At 37.7% G+C, this 21,616-nt stretch overlaps 1 protein-coding gene across 1 annotated transcript in view; it reads right to left on the bottom strand.

Moving 5' to 3' along the window:
- Positions 1–19,933, bottom strand: part of MAP1B (microtubule associated protein 1B) — a 47,069-nt gene extending 27,136 nt beyond the window's left edge. The window contains exons 1-2 of the mRNA XM_072416239.1: positions 19,682–19,933; positions 2,819–2,920 (exon numbers count right to left, since the gene is read on the bottom strand). Coding sequence (XP_072272340.1) covers positions 2,819–2,920; positions 19,682–19,853 — 274 coding nt within the window. The 5' untranslated portion in view covers positions 19,854–19,933. The remainder of the gene's footprint in view (positions 1–2,818; positions 2,921–19,681) is intronic.
- Between the last annotated feature and the right edge of the window lie 1,683 nt (positions 19,934–21,616).

The raw sequence follows: 21,616 nt of genomic DNA, 5'->3' as shown, positions 1-21,616 counted from the left end.
GTCAATTGTTAAACGGTGCAGATATGGTTAAGCAAAATCAGCCCAAAGGGCACAGGAAATCTGTTGTAAAGTGCAAAATTGCCTTTAAGTCAGCAAGCACTTTAAAGCAGACTGAGTGCTAATAGCCTTCATTAGATTGTAATCCGAAAGGATAAATTTAAATCATTCTTCACAATTTGGATTAAAGGGGATCCAATTAAGCTTTCCCCTTGAGATACATCATCTGTATATGTGTGACAGAGAATAGAGGACAGCACAGGAAGCCCTGTAGTAGTAATGTATTTTTGGGTTTCCTAATAGTTAGCAAGTACTCCAGCTATAGGCAAATAGCTCACTTTATATGATGAACCTAAGTTACTAACATGAAGCAGAGATCATATGCACATGTTGTCACCAAAAGCGGCCCATAAGCGATATGTAGCCCTTATCACTCTGCTTTCAGCAGATGATCCATGGTGATATATATATATATAAAGTGCTCCTTACTGTATTTAAGGTTGTATCTTTAAAGCCACAGTGAAAGGTACTAAAAAGAGTGATGATGCCCTTGTATGAGGTTTTGCGGCCATTTAGACTCCAACATCTACTACATGCACTTGGAAAACTGGGCAGAATTTTTTCACTAGTAAGACAAAGTATCTCTATCATATAAAGGACAACTGGGCAAAATTTATGAATAAACTGAAAATGCCATAACCCACTGCCATAGCCCACTTCACAGTGGCACAACTGAGGTGCAGTGCTTACTATGCTGCAGGGTTGTATTTTAATGCAGCCTCAAGTGGCACAAAAATAATTCTCCTGACAAATAATAATAATTAATTTGATAAATATTCTGCCATTAGATGACCTTAAAATAAATAATTTATTTTGTATAAATTTAAAACTAAAAAAACAACCTGCTTTGATCACTGCCATTTACTACCAAATGTACACTTAGCTGCAGCACTTAGTGTACAGATAAAATGCATAAATAATTCAAAAGAATTTACATTTTTAAAAGGTTATAAATAATAAATCTATCTACATCCGCTTACTGCACAATATGTAAAGGAAAATAGCCCATAAAGAAAATCTACCCCAGATGTATTTGGGCGCTGTAAATGTTATCAAGAATTAGGATGTAATGAACAATGAATGGAGTAGGCAAAAGCATCCAACTGGACACCAACGTCATATGTGACGGGTTCTGATCTTCTGTTCACATATACTGGGATTTTTGCATTATTTTCTATGATCCGATGATGTGAAATGCCATTAGCAACAATAACTAAAAAACAACTTTCAATGTGTTTAAATAGAGCAATATTGCAATTACTCACTCTTTATTAAGCAAAACCCTAATGCTATACAGTTATGTTGTATTAGCTTTTATTTAAATTATTTTTTTTTTTGTTTAGGATAGAGTGATTTTCATTCCTGCCTGTGATTTCAATGCATTTCGAGGGCCCTTTGGGATTTAGGGGTCCATTAGTTCTAGATGTGGGTCAGGTACATGCTGGAATCTATCCACATAACCCTACCCTAAAAATATACCTTTATTTCACATCAGAATTTGATTCAGATCATCAGATATAAAATGCATACCCAAAATCTTTGTGAAAACCAGCAGGATTTTGGCAGGGACACAATTATTTCCAGTAACAACTTAGCAAAACAAAAAAAGATAATAACATCTTTAATGTGTTTATGAACACATTGTAATAAACATCACGCAACAGCAATATGCTATAATTGCAGGCCTAAAATTATATTCTTAGAGAATATTAGGCAAATACATAGTAACAAAGATTTGCAATGTCAACAGAACATGTCATAGTAAACAAAGAAAACAATTCAAATACTGGCAGGCATTTGACAGCTGCAGATGCGCCTTGCTTTTTCCTCTGATCAGTAGAAAAGCTGGAAAAGGGCTGTTTAGTGTTTTTGCAGCAAATTTTAGGCTATCCATAGAGTTGTAATGGTGATGGAGAACACATGCAGTATTTGACACATTTAGGCACCAGGATCAGGCAGTAAATCAATGAAAAGGATTGTTCAGATAAGCTGTACAGATGTTCCTGGCAACAGTGCTGAGAAATCCATGTCCCAACGCCAAATTATAGTGAAATGTTAAAAATTAATCACACTCACTGATATGCTTGTTTCCAGTGTTGTCCCCTGTAGACTCACAAATCCAGTAATCTAGGTATAGCCCTCTTCCAAAATAAATGGCTGACTGTCATTCAACCCATTTTTAGAGAGCCCGAAATAACAAGAGCCCTCCCAGTGGGAGATAAATTCTATTACTGCTCTGAACCTACAGAAGAATCCCACAAAGAATGGGACTAAAGCGTAGCTTGATGCTTGCCCGTTCTCCCCCTTCCCTCTCCATAAAACAGAACAGTGCTGTATGTACAGCACTCCTTCATTCATCTTTCAGTCGTTTGTTCCCAGAAACGGCAGTGAAAAATCGTTTTCAACAATAATATTCAAAGGTGTGTACATAGCCTCATGTTAATGAGGAAGAGACACACCTGCAATAACAGATAATTTTATCATTACAGTTTTCTATCAATTTGCTTTCTGTATACCTAAAGCAAGTGTTCTCCCCAGCCCCTTTTAGCTGGGCGCACCACCCGGCACTTTTCAGTAACCATCCGGCTGTTTTTATGTGGCTACTAAAGAGTTGGGCCACAATACAGGGGCTGCCACCCGCCTACAATTTCTTCCCACCCGGCTCAAAAAAAATCCTGGGTTGAGCACTGCTAAAGCTATCTGACCACTTACAGATACAAATATGAAACAAGAAAAAATGGGTAAAATGTTGATAGCTCACCTCTAACTTCTGGAGAAAACCTAGCAGAGTGACGAGATACAAAAAGCTTCAATTCTTGATCTAAGTTGCATTCAGTGAGCTTTGTGTCCCATGAACGAATGCCTGCAAAACAAAATGCATAATTGTAAATCATTTGCTAAAAATATACTTGTATATATCAAATTTTTAATTCAATCATATAAATCATACATAATAATGCATGCTTGGAATGGTACTAAAAGATCTAATGAAAGCAATGGTTTGGTGTACCAATTAACACAATTAAACTTATCTGTCTAGTAGGAATTTTGTAATTAGCCTAAAGTGACTTCAAATTATTAAATATTATAATTATTATTAAAAATAATAATAAACAGGATTTATATAGCACCAACATATTACACAGTGCTGTACATTAAATAGGGTTTGCAAATCACAGACAGATACAGACAGTGACACAGAAGGAGAGGACCCTGCTCAGAAGAGCTTACAATCTAGTATTGTGATCAGGTAAAAGCTGGATTTACATTTATTTACTTATTCGTAAGGCTAGGATAATTTGTAAGCTGTTAGCACCTACAGCAATAAATTCTCCCAGCACTTTCACCTGATCACAGGCTCCAATGTATTTTATTTATGTTTATTGGTTCTGTGCCAGTCTGAGGAGCATATTGGAAGGGGGGGTGAGGACGCAGGCCAGTCCCATCCGGCAGCATTATATGTTTGATTTGGAGATTTTCCAACATTCAGAAAATCTTGCTCTGATAACGAGTGCTTCTGACAGCCCGAGACACTCATTATCACCCTGTAACACAACAGAAATCGTTGATAATTGCAATCAGTAATTTCATGGAGACATCAATGTCCCCTTATCCCAGTCTTTCTCATCATCTCTCAACAATTATGGTATGATTACCACTTAATAACAGAACTAACTTTCAAGGGGCCACATCTGCTGTACGAGGGCCACACCTTTTTTTTCACGAAGAAGCACTTTGGTAAATAATTGCTATAATAATATTAAAGTGCATCTTGAAAAAAATGCTTAGTGCCCCATCATCCCCACATGCTAAAAAAATGCAAACGGTAAAGACCTTGTCATGTCCCAAAATGTTTTCTGCTACAAAATTCTTTCCAGTAACTTTCTTCCTCGCTAATGAAATCAGCAAGACACATGAAGTAAGAGGAAGAATCAGTGTGCAGCAGAGGAAGGGGCATCCAACAGGCCATAGGAGACATGTGTATAGCCTTCTGGTGGGTACCTTGTGGCCTAAAATAAACCTGACAAGTCGGTTTAAAAAAAGGATTAAAACAAGGAGAAAATAGCAAAATAATACTTGGAGGAGGTGATATTACTGTTTCAGGATTCTGGGAAAACAGATGATCCCAAATTTCACAAGATGCTAACGTGTATGTTCTGTATGTTCTCTTAAGATTTGGGATCCTCAGTTTTCCCAGCAGTCCATCAGATGCCAGAGGTAAACTTTTATATTCTAATTTTTAATTCTTTGTTTTTTAATATTTTCATTGACATTTATAAATTCAGGTGGTGGAAGACAAGAAAATAATCAGACTTTACATTTTATGCAAGGCCCTGTTGTAATAGTAAAATTAAAACTGCAGCTTATCCCAGCGTTTTCGTTTGTCTTTAATATCGGCTTTATTTATTACCAGCCATATGATTAGAGAATCTATGTATTGTTTATAAGGTCAGGTGCAACCTGGTTATTCAATAAGGTGATGACTTTAAGAACCTTTAAAACACACTATTTGCAAAGAAACATGTTTTTTATTGATACATGTAATTTTTGGAACAGGAATATAAACTACATTTGCCAACATTAAGCACCCCTAGTTCTCCTCTGTTTTCCGTTTTTTTCCCTACTACAACTCACTTTTATGTGGGTAGGTTGTGGCAAACTACAAAGTCATAAGAGAGGAGTCTATACCTTAATTATCTTTCTGGGTTACAATCAGACAATCTAACACCACTCTTCATCAGATTTAAAGCACAACCTATTTTCAGGGTATTTTAAATCAATACTAATAATAAATAGTTCTGGCCTGAGAAAAATATAAAAGATAAAAGTTTGTACAGTTCCTTTCCTGGACAGAATAAAACAGAAATATGCTTTGTTTCTTTAAGAAGCATGTTTAATATAGGCAAAAACTTCCTAAGTCAGAAAATTTCCTAGCACATCCCCCTCCCTTTTTGCACAAAATAATCCTTTCCTATTTTGGGAATGTCTAAAAGCTGTCTGTGATGGCCCAGCATCCCTGCCTGTCCACTCTTTTCCCTAGATAACTTTTTATGTAGCTGCTAGGAGGTACTAATGCAACACATTAGGATGGTAATGTCCAGCATCCGTCTTTAAAAGCAAGGCTTTTAAATGTCTAAAACAGGGTAGCTTCCACAGGTAAAATATACACCTAAAATACATGAAATGCATATATATTCTTATAGCAAGGTTTGTTGTTTCAATGAATGATCTGGAAACACATTCTCTTTTGCTTTGCTTGCACAGCTTTCTGTTCTCTGCCCTTCCACCTTCTAGCTGCTGCGAATTGTCATGAAATAACATCATGTGTGGTCATTACAATAAAGGAAATGTGCTGGAGATTTAAAGGACTTCTATTGAGACTTCTATTGAGAAAGCAAACGTTCATAAAGCAATGTTTAATAAAAAAAAAAAAAGAGTATACTAAACACTATAGTTTCCTATATTAACCACAACTATCATACAATTTTCTTTACATAGTCTTCCTTCATTTTAAAATTTAAACCTCAATGACTACAGTCATAACTAAAAGCATACACATAAAATAAAAAATACCATATGTAATAACTGCATTCAGTTATCAAAACACTACAGTGCAACAGTGGTTTGTTATTTTGTATGGAAACATAATATTATAGTAAAAAAAAAAATATTTTCAATATTTAGCTTTGTTATTGCACCCATGTATTGGGTAATACACTCTGGGCTCTTTTTATCACAAGACTTATATGAATGTTCCTAAGAAACCTGTGAAATTCTCCAGGGATGTATTGTGATGTCAGGGTATAGCAATGGGATGAACATTAGTTTTATATTCAGTATTTAACAGATGAATATAAATTTACTTTCACATATCAGTGCAAAATAATCATTGGCATCTTTTAGGAACTCCATCTAGATTACTATTACCGCGTCATTACAAGGAGGATAGTGTTTAGTGAGCATACACATTTCCTTAAAATCATTCTAAAATTGTTGTTTTACTTAATGGTACCAATGGGACACAAAAAAAAAAAAAAATAGAAAATACATGAGAACAGCACAGCAATCCCCATTTAATGTACAGCACTGCATAATGTGTTAGCGCTATATAAATACTGTTTTTTATTACTATTATTATTATTATTATTTTTAACAATATAATTGGTAAATAGTAAATGCTACAATACCAGATACTCATTACAAATATATTATAAGTCATATAAGAGACTACCATGGCTAAGAATTTTGTTCTGCCTGCATATTAGCAAGGCGACTGGGATAACCAGGCAATGCGGGCTAAAGGGCACTAGCATTTTTAGGAGAAATATTTATATATACATACACACATTTTTTGGGCCTGATCCATCCTGTAAAATTCACAGTCTACCCAATACCTAAGATGCCCTTGTTCTTCCTTCCTCATCACAACTCACTCCAGGTCATATATAAATGAATTAATTTATTTATAATAATATTATTTATAATTCATATAGTTAATGGTGAATGCACCCGATTCAATGCCTCTGAAAAGTCCCGTCCCTACCCATTGTACAGTACCCTATTTACGGAATCAGAAAGGGGTACTCTAACTTCCATACCACGTGTTTTGCACGTGTTCATGCACCTTCATAACTAATATCTCAGCAGATTTTTCGCCCCCTCCACATTCACCCAAGAGACTACCTGCTTCTACATCTTCCCTGATTTCATTTCTTTTCCCCCCCCTTCTTTCTTCTAATCCAAATACATTTTGTGTAACTGCCTCTGATGAGAAAGCATTTTTCTAAAAAGGGAGGAATACTTTCTGTGCCTTTACCTACATGCCCAAAGCAGTTAAAGGGCAACTTTACTTTTAGTAAGTGGTCCCTTAAATGTTTCCCCTATCCTTTGATTGACAGCCATTAAACCTGAAGCCATTGTAGAAAGAAGTCTTAGCCACATCCAGATTCTACTACACATTTGTATTGCTTGGGCCAGTGAATCCTATGGGCAGTACTTTACCCATATGGATGGTGGGGACCCATATTATTAATATGATCCAGGACTTATATAGCAGGGCTTTACAAAGTCCATAGTCATGTCACTAGCTGCCCCTAAAGGGGCTCACAATCTAATGGCTCTTCCATTGCCATATGTCATACCTACAGTCTAGGGTCAGATTTCACAGAAGCCAATATACTTAACGGTATGTAATTTTTTTTTTTTTTTGGAATGTGGGAGAAAATCTACACAAACACCAGGGAGGTAACCTGCAAACTCCATGCAAAGAATGGGCTAAGTGGCACAGTGGCCAGGACATCCATAAAGTGGACCTATCATGACTCATTAATAGTAGTAAAAATTAATGGTCCTAAAATTAGGTTTGCTGATCACAGGGAATAATATCCAGGGTTTAATATGGACAGGATGCCACAGAGAGAGGTTACTAACAGGCCAGCAAGTTGAGGGCCCCTTCATATTTTTCCTATGTTGCTGTAAGTTCCTCTAGGACAGGTCTGATGGGGATAATAGCTACATACTCTATATCAGACTGTAATAAAAAAAGAAAAACAGAAACATAAAATAAATAATCCTTATGTGATGCATATCGCTGTCTTTCCTATTTATCTAACCAACACTGCACTACACCTATAACAGATTTTCACTTTACCAAGATGCTGAACAAGTGGCATTACCGTAAATATTTCAAAGATTTAATGTTCTTATATTTTGTGCTGAAATTTCTAATTGCATTAAAAGATGATCACACTGAGATACAGAAAGACAAGTCAGTTAAATACAAGAAATGACAAGCAATTTCCTACTGCTCTTTTTAATGAAGCTTAGTCATATTTCTGGAGCTCCTTTCATCGCTGCTTTGCCAGACTGTCTTATGTCTTACTAACAAGCTAGTAATATTTCACTTCTGCCGCCTCCAAATGGATGGTCAGCGGGCATAAAGGAAATCAGATACTGGCACAGAGCATTAGAAGGATATTACAGGAACATAACTAGCTATTACTGGCATGTCTCTGCCAATGTGTCAGCCCGCACTTGTGCCTGACGTAATGTAAGAAGTTCAGCTGTGACTCAAATACAAAAAGTGGTGGAGAAGCAGTAATAGGCATTTATTCATAAATATTGGGTCATGGGTCACAACAATAATCTGTCATTCCGACTGGTATTCATTTTATTTTTTAATATTCAAATTTTCACAAATGACTTATATGAACAAAAACATCTGTATTAACTATTCCTATTTCTAAATATGCATTGTTTGTTGTAACTTTACCGTTCTGAACAGTAAAGTGTATGTGTAGCCTATGTTTTTATTATTTTATTATTTCACCTGGATTATGAGGAGCATTACCTACTTTGATGTTTAACTGTTTTCCAGGACATTCTTAGAGATTTTCGAGCACTTCCTGTTCTGCTGAAAAGGGTTTCCCCAGACAGGAAGTTGGAAAGAAATGTATAGTACAGCAGGTGAAGGTTAGAATCCTTGTCCGGACTTTTTGTCCATTTGTTCCCTCACTTCCTGTTTAGGTACTCAGGTATCCATTAAAACACAAAGTGATCAGAACACAAAGTGAAAGCTCTCCAAATAAATCCAGTATAAGTAAAAAACAGAGGTTTTACCTCTTCCTCTCTCTGTCCAAAACTAAAACACTATTTTATTTGGACAATGCGAACCATAACTTTTTTTTTTCATTTCACCATTGTTTCCTTTTTCCTCTTAGGACAAGAAGTGATGGAAAATTTGTTCACTAAGGACCCAAGGCAAAACATGTTTTTATTATTATTATTATTATTATTAATAATAATAAATAGGATATTTATATAGCGCTAACATAATATGCAGCGTTGTACAATAAATAGGGGATGCAAATCACAGACAGATACAGATAGTGACACAGGAGGAGAGAATCCTGCCCCAAAAGGTGTTAGAACTTCTGTTTTTACTGCTGTCCATGCCCTCCAATCTTGGTGCCAAGCCCATCCTATCCATATTATAAGGGCTTCATAGTGAAGAGAAGAAGTAATAGAAAGTCTCCCACATGGGGCCCCAGTAATGGGTATATAGAGGATGGAATTTTGTGGTATTATTTTACATTTTAAATGAGCACACCGAAAACCTAAGCTCCACACATTGCTGTACAACCTTACGTACCTCTTGCAAACTTATAAATTAATTGATGTTTTTAATTAAGCACAGTTTAACTCATTCCTGCCTGTAATCTGCCATTTATTGTATAGCATCCCTTGCCTAAAGAGCATTAATCTACATGCTGCCTTTACCATCTAACAGTCATGTGTAGCTACTAGTTGTCATGTTCAGTCATCGCTGACAGCTAGTCCCCACTACTGATTAGTAACCAATCGATATAAATCCCAGTTATATGAGGGTATAGTGCCATAATTTTATTCACAGAAAATTACGTTTCAGTCTGTATTAATATTTTGTTTATTAATGTAATTGTAAGATACAATTGCATTATTTTATTCATTAATTAGAAATATATATGTATATATATATATATATATATATATTATATCTCATGTATACATTTTTTACACACTCGTCTATTTGTTAGGCAAACAGTATACCACTAAAAGTCTCAGTCTTTCTTTTTAAATAGAATTAACTCTCATACACAGAAGCTTCTAAATGTGGCCTAGACATCTAGGCTGGTCACAAGGTTAAGCAAATATCTTCTGCATTCTAAAGCTCAAATATTCCAAATTTTGTTTTTCAGACATTCTATTAAACTCATTTTACATTCCACATAGTAAAGCTTTTCTAACCACTAATGTAATTTTTCCCTCTGGCTATGATACTCATGGCCTTCTACCAACTATAACAATAAGTTTGACTATGCCATAATCTACAATATAACTGATCCCGGTTAAGTTCTCTTACACTACAAATTGTCATAACTGTCCACAAGTCCTGGTACTGTCATTAAAACTGTTAACATGTGGTATGGCTACATGGGTGCATTAAACAGAAAATGTACCATACAAAACCATTCCTAACTGGATTCCACATAGGATTTCTTTTGGTCCATTATAAAATTTTCCAGATTATAGGAAAAGCACAATTGTCCTGATTTAATAAAGCTCTTCAAGACTGGGGAAGATACCCTTTTATCAGTGAACCAGGGTGATCCAGAAAATCTGTAATGGATCTAGTCCAGGATTTAAAACATTTGCTAAGAAATATTAAATGACTTTTAATAAATCCATTACAGGTGTACTGGATCGCCTAGGTTCACTGATGAAAGTAACATTATTGTAATTCATGTTTTAGTTTTCATTATCTTATTCATAAATATCAAAACAAGGCAGAAGAGACTTTTTTCTCCTATATACACAAGGGATCAGGAAAGTTTACTTGACTGGTGTACCAATGTGGACTGCAGTATTCTCATTCTGCTTAATGCTTCAAACCTACAAACCCTTGATAAAAGGGAATCTAGCAAAGTGTAAAACATGCTGCAACTAACAGAAACATGCTATCCTTGATGCGTTTCGTGGATCACGTCCACATCTTCAAAAGAAGAGAAAAATTGAACCATGAAACCATAGTTCCTTCAACTGGACAGTTGGGACGCAGGGATGGTGGCAGAGAGCAATACACTGGATGAAAGTGTCATAGAACTACAAAATCCACCTTAATTCCAATAGAATTGCTGTGCGCTTCCAAAATCACACCATTATTACTGCATGGATCTGTTAGTTGCATGCTATGAGCATATGTTTGTATACATGCTAGCATTTTGTGTTGTTTTTGAAATAAAATGTATTTATAAGATTATTTGGTCATATTTATTAAATCAAAGGTATTAGAATCATATGGTTAAAAATCTTTTTTGGAAAGAGAAATGTTGAATATTTGGTGCCTTAAAAGTTCCAAATGTATTTTTTGAAGTATTAAAGCAGATATGAATACAGAATGAAAAGGAAATATTTGTCAAGTAATTTCATAAAACAAAATTTAAGAAACAATGTTAATCCAAACTTTCTATGGCATTTAGAGGCATCTTTTAAAATAATTAGGACAGACTCAACTGGAAATGGCAACAGTAAACCATGTATGAGATGGGAACATCCAGGTACAGTCCAGGCAGGTTTGTCCTACATTTTTATTTAACAAGACAACAAACACTGTTTCAATGCAGGAGGTCTTTGTACATAGCATTAATTAGTTTATGAAGTTCTTGACTAACAGTGTACACACTGGGATTCCACAAAACAAACCACAAAAATTTTTTTTTATTATTTTAGTGTTTTGCCAACAATCAACCTATTCACCCAGCAGCAGGGTCTATCAGCTGAGGAAATCCTGATCAACAGTCAGCTCACATATATAGGTGCCCATGGGAAAATGAAAATATGTTTTAAGGTTTGACTACCAGTTAAGATGTGGACCTAGAGATGATAGCTTCACCCCACCCAAAGTCCTACAACACCTCAAGGCTGTAGAATACAGAACATAACATATTAGGATTCTGAGAAAGTCTGCCTTCTCCACATCAGGACGGGAAATCTAATATGTTATATTACACTAAGGCAGAAGAAAATAGAAACATTTCCGGAGGGAACTTAGGAAAATATTCATCTGCCACTTCCAGTTGTCTCTGGGAAGAGAAATCATTCCAATTGGACAAAGACAACAAAAACACTTGGCAGAGGGTTTTAACCATTCCGTACCTTTTCGAAAACCTGGAAGTACAAAAAGATACTATTTCAATATGTACCTAAATTGTTTGGATAAATTAGGTCACATGATTAGTTCTATTGAAAATGTGCAGGTAATGAGTAGGGAATATAGTATAGATACTGCAAGTGTAGGGAGATGAAATAGTCATAAGACATTGGGAGAAGACTTGTTCTGCAAAGCATTCATTAGACATGACAAGAGTAGTAATATGCAGTAGGTCAGCTATTATGGAAAAGCAAGGTGCAGATGTCATTGGGCGAGATAGCAGAATTGCTGCCAATTATATTTTGTGAGTCACCACTATAGCTTATGGAAGCTGTTATTCACATCAGGCTTAAGTACTTGATATATCAAGAATGTTGGTTCCTTGACGTCTATGAACTCTAGTCAATTAGGACACTGCAGTTGAAAAAAAAACATTTCATCCTAAAAAGTCATTTTATTCAGCTAGCCAGCTAGCCAGACTACTGTAGCAGGCAGTAAAGGCTGATTCTGTGCATCTCAATCAAAATCTCATTTTAAAATCAAAAGAACAGCTTTGGTAACAACCATAGCTCCCTGGTGGAGGACGTCTGTTATTCATCGGACTACCAGATCAAAAGAAAAAAAAGCCTAAAAAATTAAAGCAGACTCCACATCTAAGGCTTGTTAAGATACAATCAAAGGTGTCTTGTCCCTAAAGCAACTTAAGTAGTCACCTTAGGCCCCTAATGTCTAAGCCTCTCTAACTTGCTTTGTGATGCTGTGTCCTGTACTGTGCCCATCAACCAAGGGCAGGGCGTATATGCCAATGTCAAAGAGTCTTCTGCACTGGCACGCATGTTTCGCCATTTTGGTAATTGGTTGACTTGTGCCATTAGGTCAGACGCCCTCAGGCAATTTCCATACATTATTTTGCCATAATTGGGCCCCATTTTTCTGTTTCCCCTTAGGTTACACATTTTGTTGAGACATCCCTGGATATATATATTAATTGTGTATAGGAGAGTACCACCTTTGTGTTTTTCTGGATACACGGATACAATGGATCCATGGATTTTTGAGAGTGGATTTAGATATATTCTGTTTTCCAATTAAAAAAGTACTTAGGAAAAAGGTTTTCAAAGCTACCAGTGAATTTGTTTATTTTGTTTTGTTACTTTGTTTTTAACCCTTGTATATTTTTGTATTACCTTTGTATATACATTGTTAACGTTTCTGTGAAGGGTCTCTTTATTCCAGGTCATTGTATCAACTGGACCAACTCCTATATTGTTCAAGACTTGTTGCATTTTTTCAAGCTGCTTTATCAGTTCTGCAAATTCTCAGTATTGCTCTTGGAATTAGGAGATTTTGTTTTTTTATGCAAGATATTAGTTATCATAGTAATAAATTATCCCAATCCCATATTACCTATTGACCTTTACAACCAATATTAAAAGAATGAACACTAAAGCCTCCTATATGTATTTATTGTATATCATATTATTTGGCATTTGCCATCCCTGTAACACATAGTTATAATTGATTCATATAAAGAGATGTTATTCCAAGCCCCAAGGCATCTCGTATCACTTTCTCTTTATTAGAGTGGAGTTAAGCTGAATGACAGTCTGCTCTTGGAGGCTCAATCCATTAGTTAGATATGAATATATCTGCATTTATTATAAGTATATTTACCAAGTAAAACAAGCTTAAAATAAAATGGAATCAAATTAGATTATAATAGATATGACGATACTGGTGGTCTGTTGTGTCCAGCTGCAAGAAGAGATGTTTGCAGATTGCAAGTCATGCCCTTCAGAGGACAAAGGAGTTATATATAGCAGCATTTACTGTCTGATCATTTCCCAAAAGCTGCAAAGCTTTGCACTTATCAAGAAAACTGCATCCTTCTACTCAGCGTGTGAATCTACAACTAGGTCACCTCCCACCTGTACAGGGCAAATGCTTTTGCTGGAATAAAATATGTATGGGCAGCAATATGGTCTATAACTTAGTATGTACATAATGGAGTCATCTTGGATGTGCACTATAGTAGAAATTTATAGAAAGAAGGACACAAACAGTAGGAATATACTAGCCATAGAGCACATGGGCAAAACGAGATGAACCCAGGCATGAAATAAGTGATCCATTTGATTCCTGCCTGTATGGTTTTCTGCTAAGTGTTTTTGTGTCAAGAGCTGTGAAGTCTGAAAAGCCTGAAAGATTTATAGAGAAAAGCAAATTCATTGCAAGGGCTTAAGTAATGTTTTATTACTAGGAGATATCTAGACATTTGCAATAAATATAAATGTTTTATTTTAATGAAGGCAAAAACAATCATTAAAACGCAGCAATCTCCCCAGCCCCTTTTAGCTGGGGCACTGGGGCACACCACCCAGTACTTTTGAGTAACTGATGGGTGGTTACTGATCCATGAAGTTAGGTCACAAAACAGGGCCCACCTCCCAGCCTACTGCTTATTCCCACCCAGCTTAAAAAAATAGAGAGAATATTGTATTGTCTATAAATAAATGTCAAAGCAGAGGCACGACTAAATACAACAAGAGCCTGGTGCAAAATCAGAATCAGTCTTCTAATTTTTTAAAACAACCTTTAAAAATCGCATTTAGCCTCTTTACTATGCTTTAATAAAATAAAATGTAAACACCTGATCTGGCCTTCTACAAGCCCCAATAGTAATAAAATATAAGATAAAAAAAATAATAAGATAAAAAAAAGAGAAAAGGGAACCTAGAGAAAAAGAAAAGGAATGGTTTCCTCCACAGATACAGCATTGAAGTGAGCGTAGCCAGCTAAGAATGAAAAGGGAATTATTCTAATAACAGACGCAAATGAAGAAAAAAAGCCTCAAAACCGAATACATTCTTTCATTTTCAGGACTGATAAGCTGCAGTAAAGTACATTTCTGGGGGGTTAAAACAGGCTTTAGTTATAAGAAAAGGCTTTTTCAATCGTATAAAATAAATAGACCTTCAATAGGGATCCTTCAATGTATCTCTGAAACATCATAATTATGGTAAAAATAAATTTAAAGTTATCATGGGCAAAGAGATACTTTAAAGCAGAGGTAGGCAAACTAAGGCCTTTAGGCCAGTTACAGCCTAGCCAGTAGTTTGTTCCGACCTAACTCCCCCTGGCCGATCCGGCCTAATCACGGCCTCATGCAGCTCCTGAGCTCCCTTCCCTATTTACCGTGGCCGGCGTTAACACTTCCGCCGCAGGGGTACAACGGTAATATTCCCACTCCTCTGTATTCATTGCAGAGGAAAGGGATTTCCCTTCAAGGGGGCATTCCTGGTGAGGAGTGGAGCCATTAGGGTGGGACTCAAGAGAGTGTTCGGCCTAGTGTGTTCCTGCCTAGCCCTGCAATGGCCTAGTGGTCAAAAAAGTTTGCTGACCTTTGCTTTAAAGTATACCTATCACGAAACAAAAACATGGACTGCCATTGCCGGATTTCTTATAAGAAGGTCTGTTCCTTTAAATTATCAATAGAAGTCAACATCTACTGTGACATATATATGATTTTTTTCAAAATTTTTATTTGTAATAAAAAAAAAAACACTTTAATTTACATATCTATACACTATAATGATACCACTCAAAGGGTTCTATTTATAAAATAGGGCACCTGGTCAAACATTCCCTGGTAGCAATCAATTAGTGTCATTGAAACACATTAACGCTGAGTAATATGTTGGCGCTATTTAAATCCTGTTTATTATTTTTATTATTAATAATAATAATAATAATAATAAAAATTAACCAGTAATATTTCTGCTGCGGAATGTTTGAGGAAATGTCTGGGAATGACAGACACATCATTAATACCTGAAGGCCTTCCTCGTATAGAACTTGGATGGGGTCTAACCCTGTAGCCCCAGAACTGATTCCTATCATTATGTAAATTTGAAAGGGGGCACATACAGCAAGTTAAGGACATATTAGCACTTGTGTCTTTATGGAGCCCCATTTACTAACTATCTAGGCAGCATATGGTACAATACATACAGTCATAGCCAAAAATATTGGCACTCTTGCAATTATGTCAGAAAATGCACCACTTCTCCCAAAAAAAAAATTGTTGCAATTACAAATGCTTTGGTATTGTCACGTTTATTTCTTTTGTTGGCACTGGAAGAACACCAGAAAAGCAGAGAAAAAAACCTGAGACATTCCACACAAAACCTCAAAAACGGCCTGGACAAAATTATTGGCACCCTCAACCTATTACTTGGTAGCACACCATTTGGAAGAAAACACTGATATTAATCACTTTCCTTAACAATCAGTGAGTCTTCCAAATACTTGGATGAAACTCGTGTTGGGATTGGTCCTTAAGGTTTTATCTTGATTTTACAAAGCACATTTTTTTTAGGATACTGTAGGTGAAATAAATGAATTAGTTTAATGAATTGTTGCTGGTTTTGACTTTTTTATTATGATTATTAAACTGTATTGATATAGCGCTAACATATTATGTAGCGCTGTACAATATAATAAAATATTGGACACAATGGGCTAATTTTTGGCTAATGAACTGCCTGATACAGCATTTTGGGCCATCCCTGCTAAACTCCACCCACTCGATCAAACTCTCCCAATAATGCAGTAAAAATGCTATTAGCAATGCAGTCAGCTGACAGAGTAATCAATCATATCCTTTCAAACATTCTTTCTGCACTTAAAGTTACACAGGGGGTACAGCATATATTGGTAAAATTGATCTTTTTAATTTAATTTTAACTTCCTTTGCAGGCCAAGATCACAGTTCCTAACAGTTCTTTCTGTCTACAACTGCCTTTGGACCAGAATTAAAACTGCAATGATTGATGCATATTGCATTGTTGACATGCACTGATGCGCATTGCAGTAATAATTTAATTCAATTCAAGGAAAAGTGCGGTTTAATGCACTAAAATGCACCATGCATGTTTTGTTTTTTTTTTAAATCGAATGCATTGTTAACAGGTCCTACTAGAAAACAATATACCTTTGCCTATTCATAAGTTTAGCTGGGAATGTAGCAAAATAAATGGTGACACAACCAGCGTGAAAACACCCCGAGGAGGCGCCTATGTATAATTATGTCTGCAGATTCCAGCACACATATATATACTGAATGTGCCAGTAATGATTGATGTATGGGGCAATGCTGGCTGCATTAGGTCAATACAGAAAAGACAGGAAGGAAAGTCTGGTTATTTGATGGAATCAATGATCCGGTTCCCTCCCAGATCTCAGAGTTTGGGTGTATAATGCACAGATCTGTCCAACTGCCAATACGCAGGATAAGTATTCCCTTATGGTTATACTCCCACTTACTGGCTGCTTCTAAAACCAAAATCCTTTATATAAGATCAAATTCTATTAAGTGATGAGCTAAAAATGTTTGAAAAATATCACAGATCAGCACAATAAAAAACCCAGCTTGCCACAGGCTAAACCTAATTGTCCCCCCTACCTTCATCATATGGAAGTCCCAGCCTGTATGGGATTGGCCTACAGCTTCTATCTGCTGCAGCTCTTGTATACCGAACATTGGCAAGGACCAAGTGATGAAGACAAGGTGCGGGCTCTATGCCAAAATATCCATTAGCATCTCCATGGAGGGATTATCCATCACTCAGAAACCAAGTCCCTCTTTCCTACCCTGTCTCTTTTTTGGGTGGATATAGACACCATATTTATTTATTAAAAAGTAGAAATTTTGTGCTACCCCTAATTTAGCCTTATTTTTTTCTATTTTGAACAGTTGTGATATAAGAAATGTAGCTACACAAAAACACCTGTTGGACTAGCCAATCATTTTTTGCATATTAATGTTCTGCAAAATGAGGGGGTGTCAGGGGTGTAGAATTTACCTGCAGGTAGGTACCTCTTCCATATCTCAAGTTGAGATCCATGGCCTTGGGTTGTTACTAACCACAGTAGATGAAACCCAAGCCAACCCCTACCCATCCCCAATCGGTGTCTGCCCCAATTGACTTACTGGGGTCACAGCCAACGTAAACACGGTCCTTGCCCCATGCAGAACAGGCAATGTAAAATTGCATTTACTAAAATCCAGGACATTCCCAATGCTCTATTCCTTTAATGATTTCACCTTTTGAAGGTCATCTACATTTACAGCAACTTTTCAGCAGTATTTTGGAGGGGACACACCCTTGCCACGCCCCCATTCACAAATACCTAACTGAGCAAAAAATGGCCACAAGTGCTTTTCTACTAATTTCCCTTTGTACCATTTAATAAATAATACAGCCAATCATTGCTCAGATCAAATCTTTGGTGTCATTTATCTGCCAAATCCTGCATTGTTCTTACGGATATCTATACATCAGAATCAAAAGGAGGGACAATGGAAGAAGAAGGGACAGTCCCTGCAGGAACAGTTGTACGCTATGCTGTGCGTGCTGAATCATTCATCATTCTAAATAGAAATTCATTACACAGCAAATATATTACAAGTCCATTGTACATAAAATCCTATTTCATACATCTGCATTAGATATCCAGCAGATGATCCTGACAATACATAAATGTAGATCATATATAAAGTAGCAGAGACCCCATGAGAGGTACAATGGGGCGCAACTCACAAAGCCTGAACTCAAGGATAAGAAAGAATCTGCATTTGCAGCCATGTGACTGTCATTTTATTCTCATCCATATAAAAATTCTTGAAAAATTATTTATTTTTTTAATGAAGATCCTCATTCTTTGTGAATTAAATCTAATGAAGCGCATATAACAAGTCGCCATCGTGTCACTGTCCATTTTCCCACATAAAGACACAACAAAGGTGTGGCCTGGCCGTCTTCAAAGCTGAGGTCATGGTTGGATCCATGTTAAAGATACGCCATGTATAATGATCACCATCACAGCTATTATATTGTAATATATCAAAACCAACAACTGGGCCAGCTGGCATGACATGCTGTTACTTGTAGTCCCCCATCCAATCATAGATGACCTAGGCCTGTGATTATAAACGTTTAATAATAAAACATAACCGGTGATTGTCATCATCAATATCACCGCCAATGTGATCAGCAATAAACGCATAAAAGTGGGCACGTTACCAATACATGGCCCGCATACACATATGATTTACTCCATTACATGGCCAGCATGACTCATCCCTCCATCCGCAAACAATGAACCAAGCGGGTGTGTACAGGATTGACAATGCACAAAATATACTTTATTCTGCATTATTACATTCACTTAGTTTGCAGCTGATGAATAAATTAAAATAATAATCAGATTCCAATTTCAGATTGGATACATGGATTGCATGTAGATAACCAGGTAGGAATATTCTGAATAGATATACCAATGATAAAAAGATAAAACACAACTCTGCAGGAGAATTGATCTCTGTGAATAGAATGCAATGTAATTGAGGAGAATGGATGGAGTGCAGCAAGTGATGATGGTGACACAGGTGAATGAGGCAGCAGATTCACACAGCTGCTCCCTACAGTGCTGCGTGCAGCTCCCCCTTTGTCCACTGTGTGCTGCCATAGGCTCCTGTAGGGACCGCACTGCGGACTGCACCACGCCCACCTACCGCTCTGCTGCAAGGGCAATGCTGCATGGGTGCATGGCACAGGGGATCTGCCAACACGTGTGTGCTGAATCCAATGCATGGCACTGGGTTGGGTGCATGGCACAGGATGATGAATCCAGAATAAAGATGCTCCTGTGCCATGGCAGGGGAATGAGCAGAAGGTATATCTACCTATAAAGGGTGCATTGCCTATGGTGGGCATACTGGGCACAATCAATGAATGGGAGGGGCTGCCAGCTGTTAGATCTGCAGCCCACCACATGCCATGTACAGGAAAAAAAAGGGAGTGGCAGGATGACATTGTCTTTGTTCCCCCTGAATGATCACCTGTACCCGAACCACATGCCATGGCACCTTACCTCTCTCTATATTGGCGATGGCACACCTGAGCTGCTCCTCTGTCACAATCTCCCCGATCACCACCAGCAGGTAGAATTTAGTGTCTAGGAATCTGTGTGCCAGGCTGGGGGAGGACGGGGTGGGCATGGGGTGTGCGGTGGGCTCCGGCCCGGCTTCCAGCACAGTTGCCATCCTTGCACAGTGATCCCCCCGGGCTGGCTGCCTCTCCCTGGCCGATCTCCCCCAAACTCCAAGCCGAGATGTAGCTGGGAGCAGACAGGCGGGGAGTGAGCCGGGGAGGGGAGAGGAGCCGCCTTTTATATGCCGAGCCTGGGAGGAGAATCACCATAGCTCTATATTCCAACATCTGATGTCATCTGCAGCAAATCATCGCCTCCGGAACGAGGAGACAATACACACAGCAGGATAGCCGCACATGGACCAGTCGGAGGGGACCCATCAGAGATCAGGGCTCCATAGAGGAGATCACTGCATGCTCTGATCACTTATCATCATACACCTTATACTACTGTGACATTCCAAATATATATATATATAAGGCTGTATATGCCAATGTTACCCAACCAGGGTTCCTTGGAGTTCTTTGTGCCTCTTAAATCAGTTTAAAGTGTACCTAAACTTAGAAATTTCACTTTACATGAAAGGGTAGACAACCACCCTATGGCTACATCACCCATCCCAGGAGGCTCTTGGGTGCTCCTTCTGCTCATCTCTGTCATGCACATAAGGAGCCTTTACATCACAAGGGAAAAAAATTGCCGATCTCACTGCGCATGCGCAGCCTCCCGGGACACCTATGTCACAGATCTCGGGAGTCTCTTGGGTGCTCCTTCTGCAAATGCCCAAACATTTTAGGCATGCGCAGAAGGAGCCCTTTCGTCAAAAGGGGAAAAAAAAAATTTTTTCCCCATCTACATTACCCGATCTCGCGCCTGCATAAAAAGAAGGACCCGGAAGAAGAGGAGAAGACGATGGCGCCTGGAGCACCGGCCCGAAGATAGATACCAGGATGACTCAGATCCTCATGAAAGACACCTCTGGATTGATCGACTGCTCTGCGGGATTGAAGGTAAGTGGATTTTTTTTGTTGCGGGTGACTTTTGAGTTTAGTTCCACTTTAAGGTATTCTAAAGAAGGTTCCACTTCCACTATTCCTTTCTTATCTATGGGGATATTTAGAGAATAAATATTTAAGGATGAGTTTAGAGTTCTGGATCCACCTCAAATCTTACACAAAATTTGCATTCACAGCCCTCCTATTTGCCCATTGTCACTAAGACAGAAAAGAGGCTCTTGGGTGCTCCTTCTGCGCTTGCATGAGCATGTGAAAAGGTAAAAAAAATGGCCGATCTCACGCATGCACAGTGAGATCCGCAAGTTTTTTTCAACAGACGTCACTCAATCTTGTGCCCGGGTCGGAAGAAGATCCTAGAAGGAGAGGAGAAGATGTCGGCCCGCTGCCTCGGAGACGGATACCAGGATGACGCGGGACCCAATACAAGAAAGCTTTGAACCGATCGACTGGGCTGCAGGATTGAAGGTAAGTGTATTTTTTGGGGTTTTGCGCATTTTTCAGTTTACTTCCTCTTTAAGTGACCTTTTTGGCTGTTTGTAAGGGTGACATTTTCCCACTGGTCAGCAATATATGAGACATTCTTCCCACTGACCAATATACTGTGACCTGTCAATATAGTAATTATGGAAGGAGTTACCTGAAGACCTGAAAGGGATCCCTATGTTTCAAGGGTCCAGAAACTCGGCTCTATTTTATGGCTATGCTGGTCATGTTGGAGTTGTGCCAAAATGTTGTCCTAAAATAAAAAATAAAGTAACCCTTGTGTCTGTGTTTTCTTGTTACATTGTATCCTTTACAAGGACAAATTTGTACAAGGACACTTTGTTTCTAGGTGTTATAGAACTGAAACTATGAAAAT

This window comes from Pyxicephalus adspersus, chromosome 6 (genome assembly GCF_032062135.1).
Source record: "Pyxicephalus adspersus chromosome 6, UCB_Pads_2.0, whole genome shotgun sequence".
Taxonomy (NCBI): Eukaryota; Metazoa; Chordata; class Amphibia; order Anura; family Pyxicephalidae; genus Pyxicephalus; species Pyxicephalus adspersus.
Note: the sequence above shows the minus strand (reverse complement) of the source record. Positions and strands in the feature narration are given on the sequence as shown.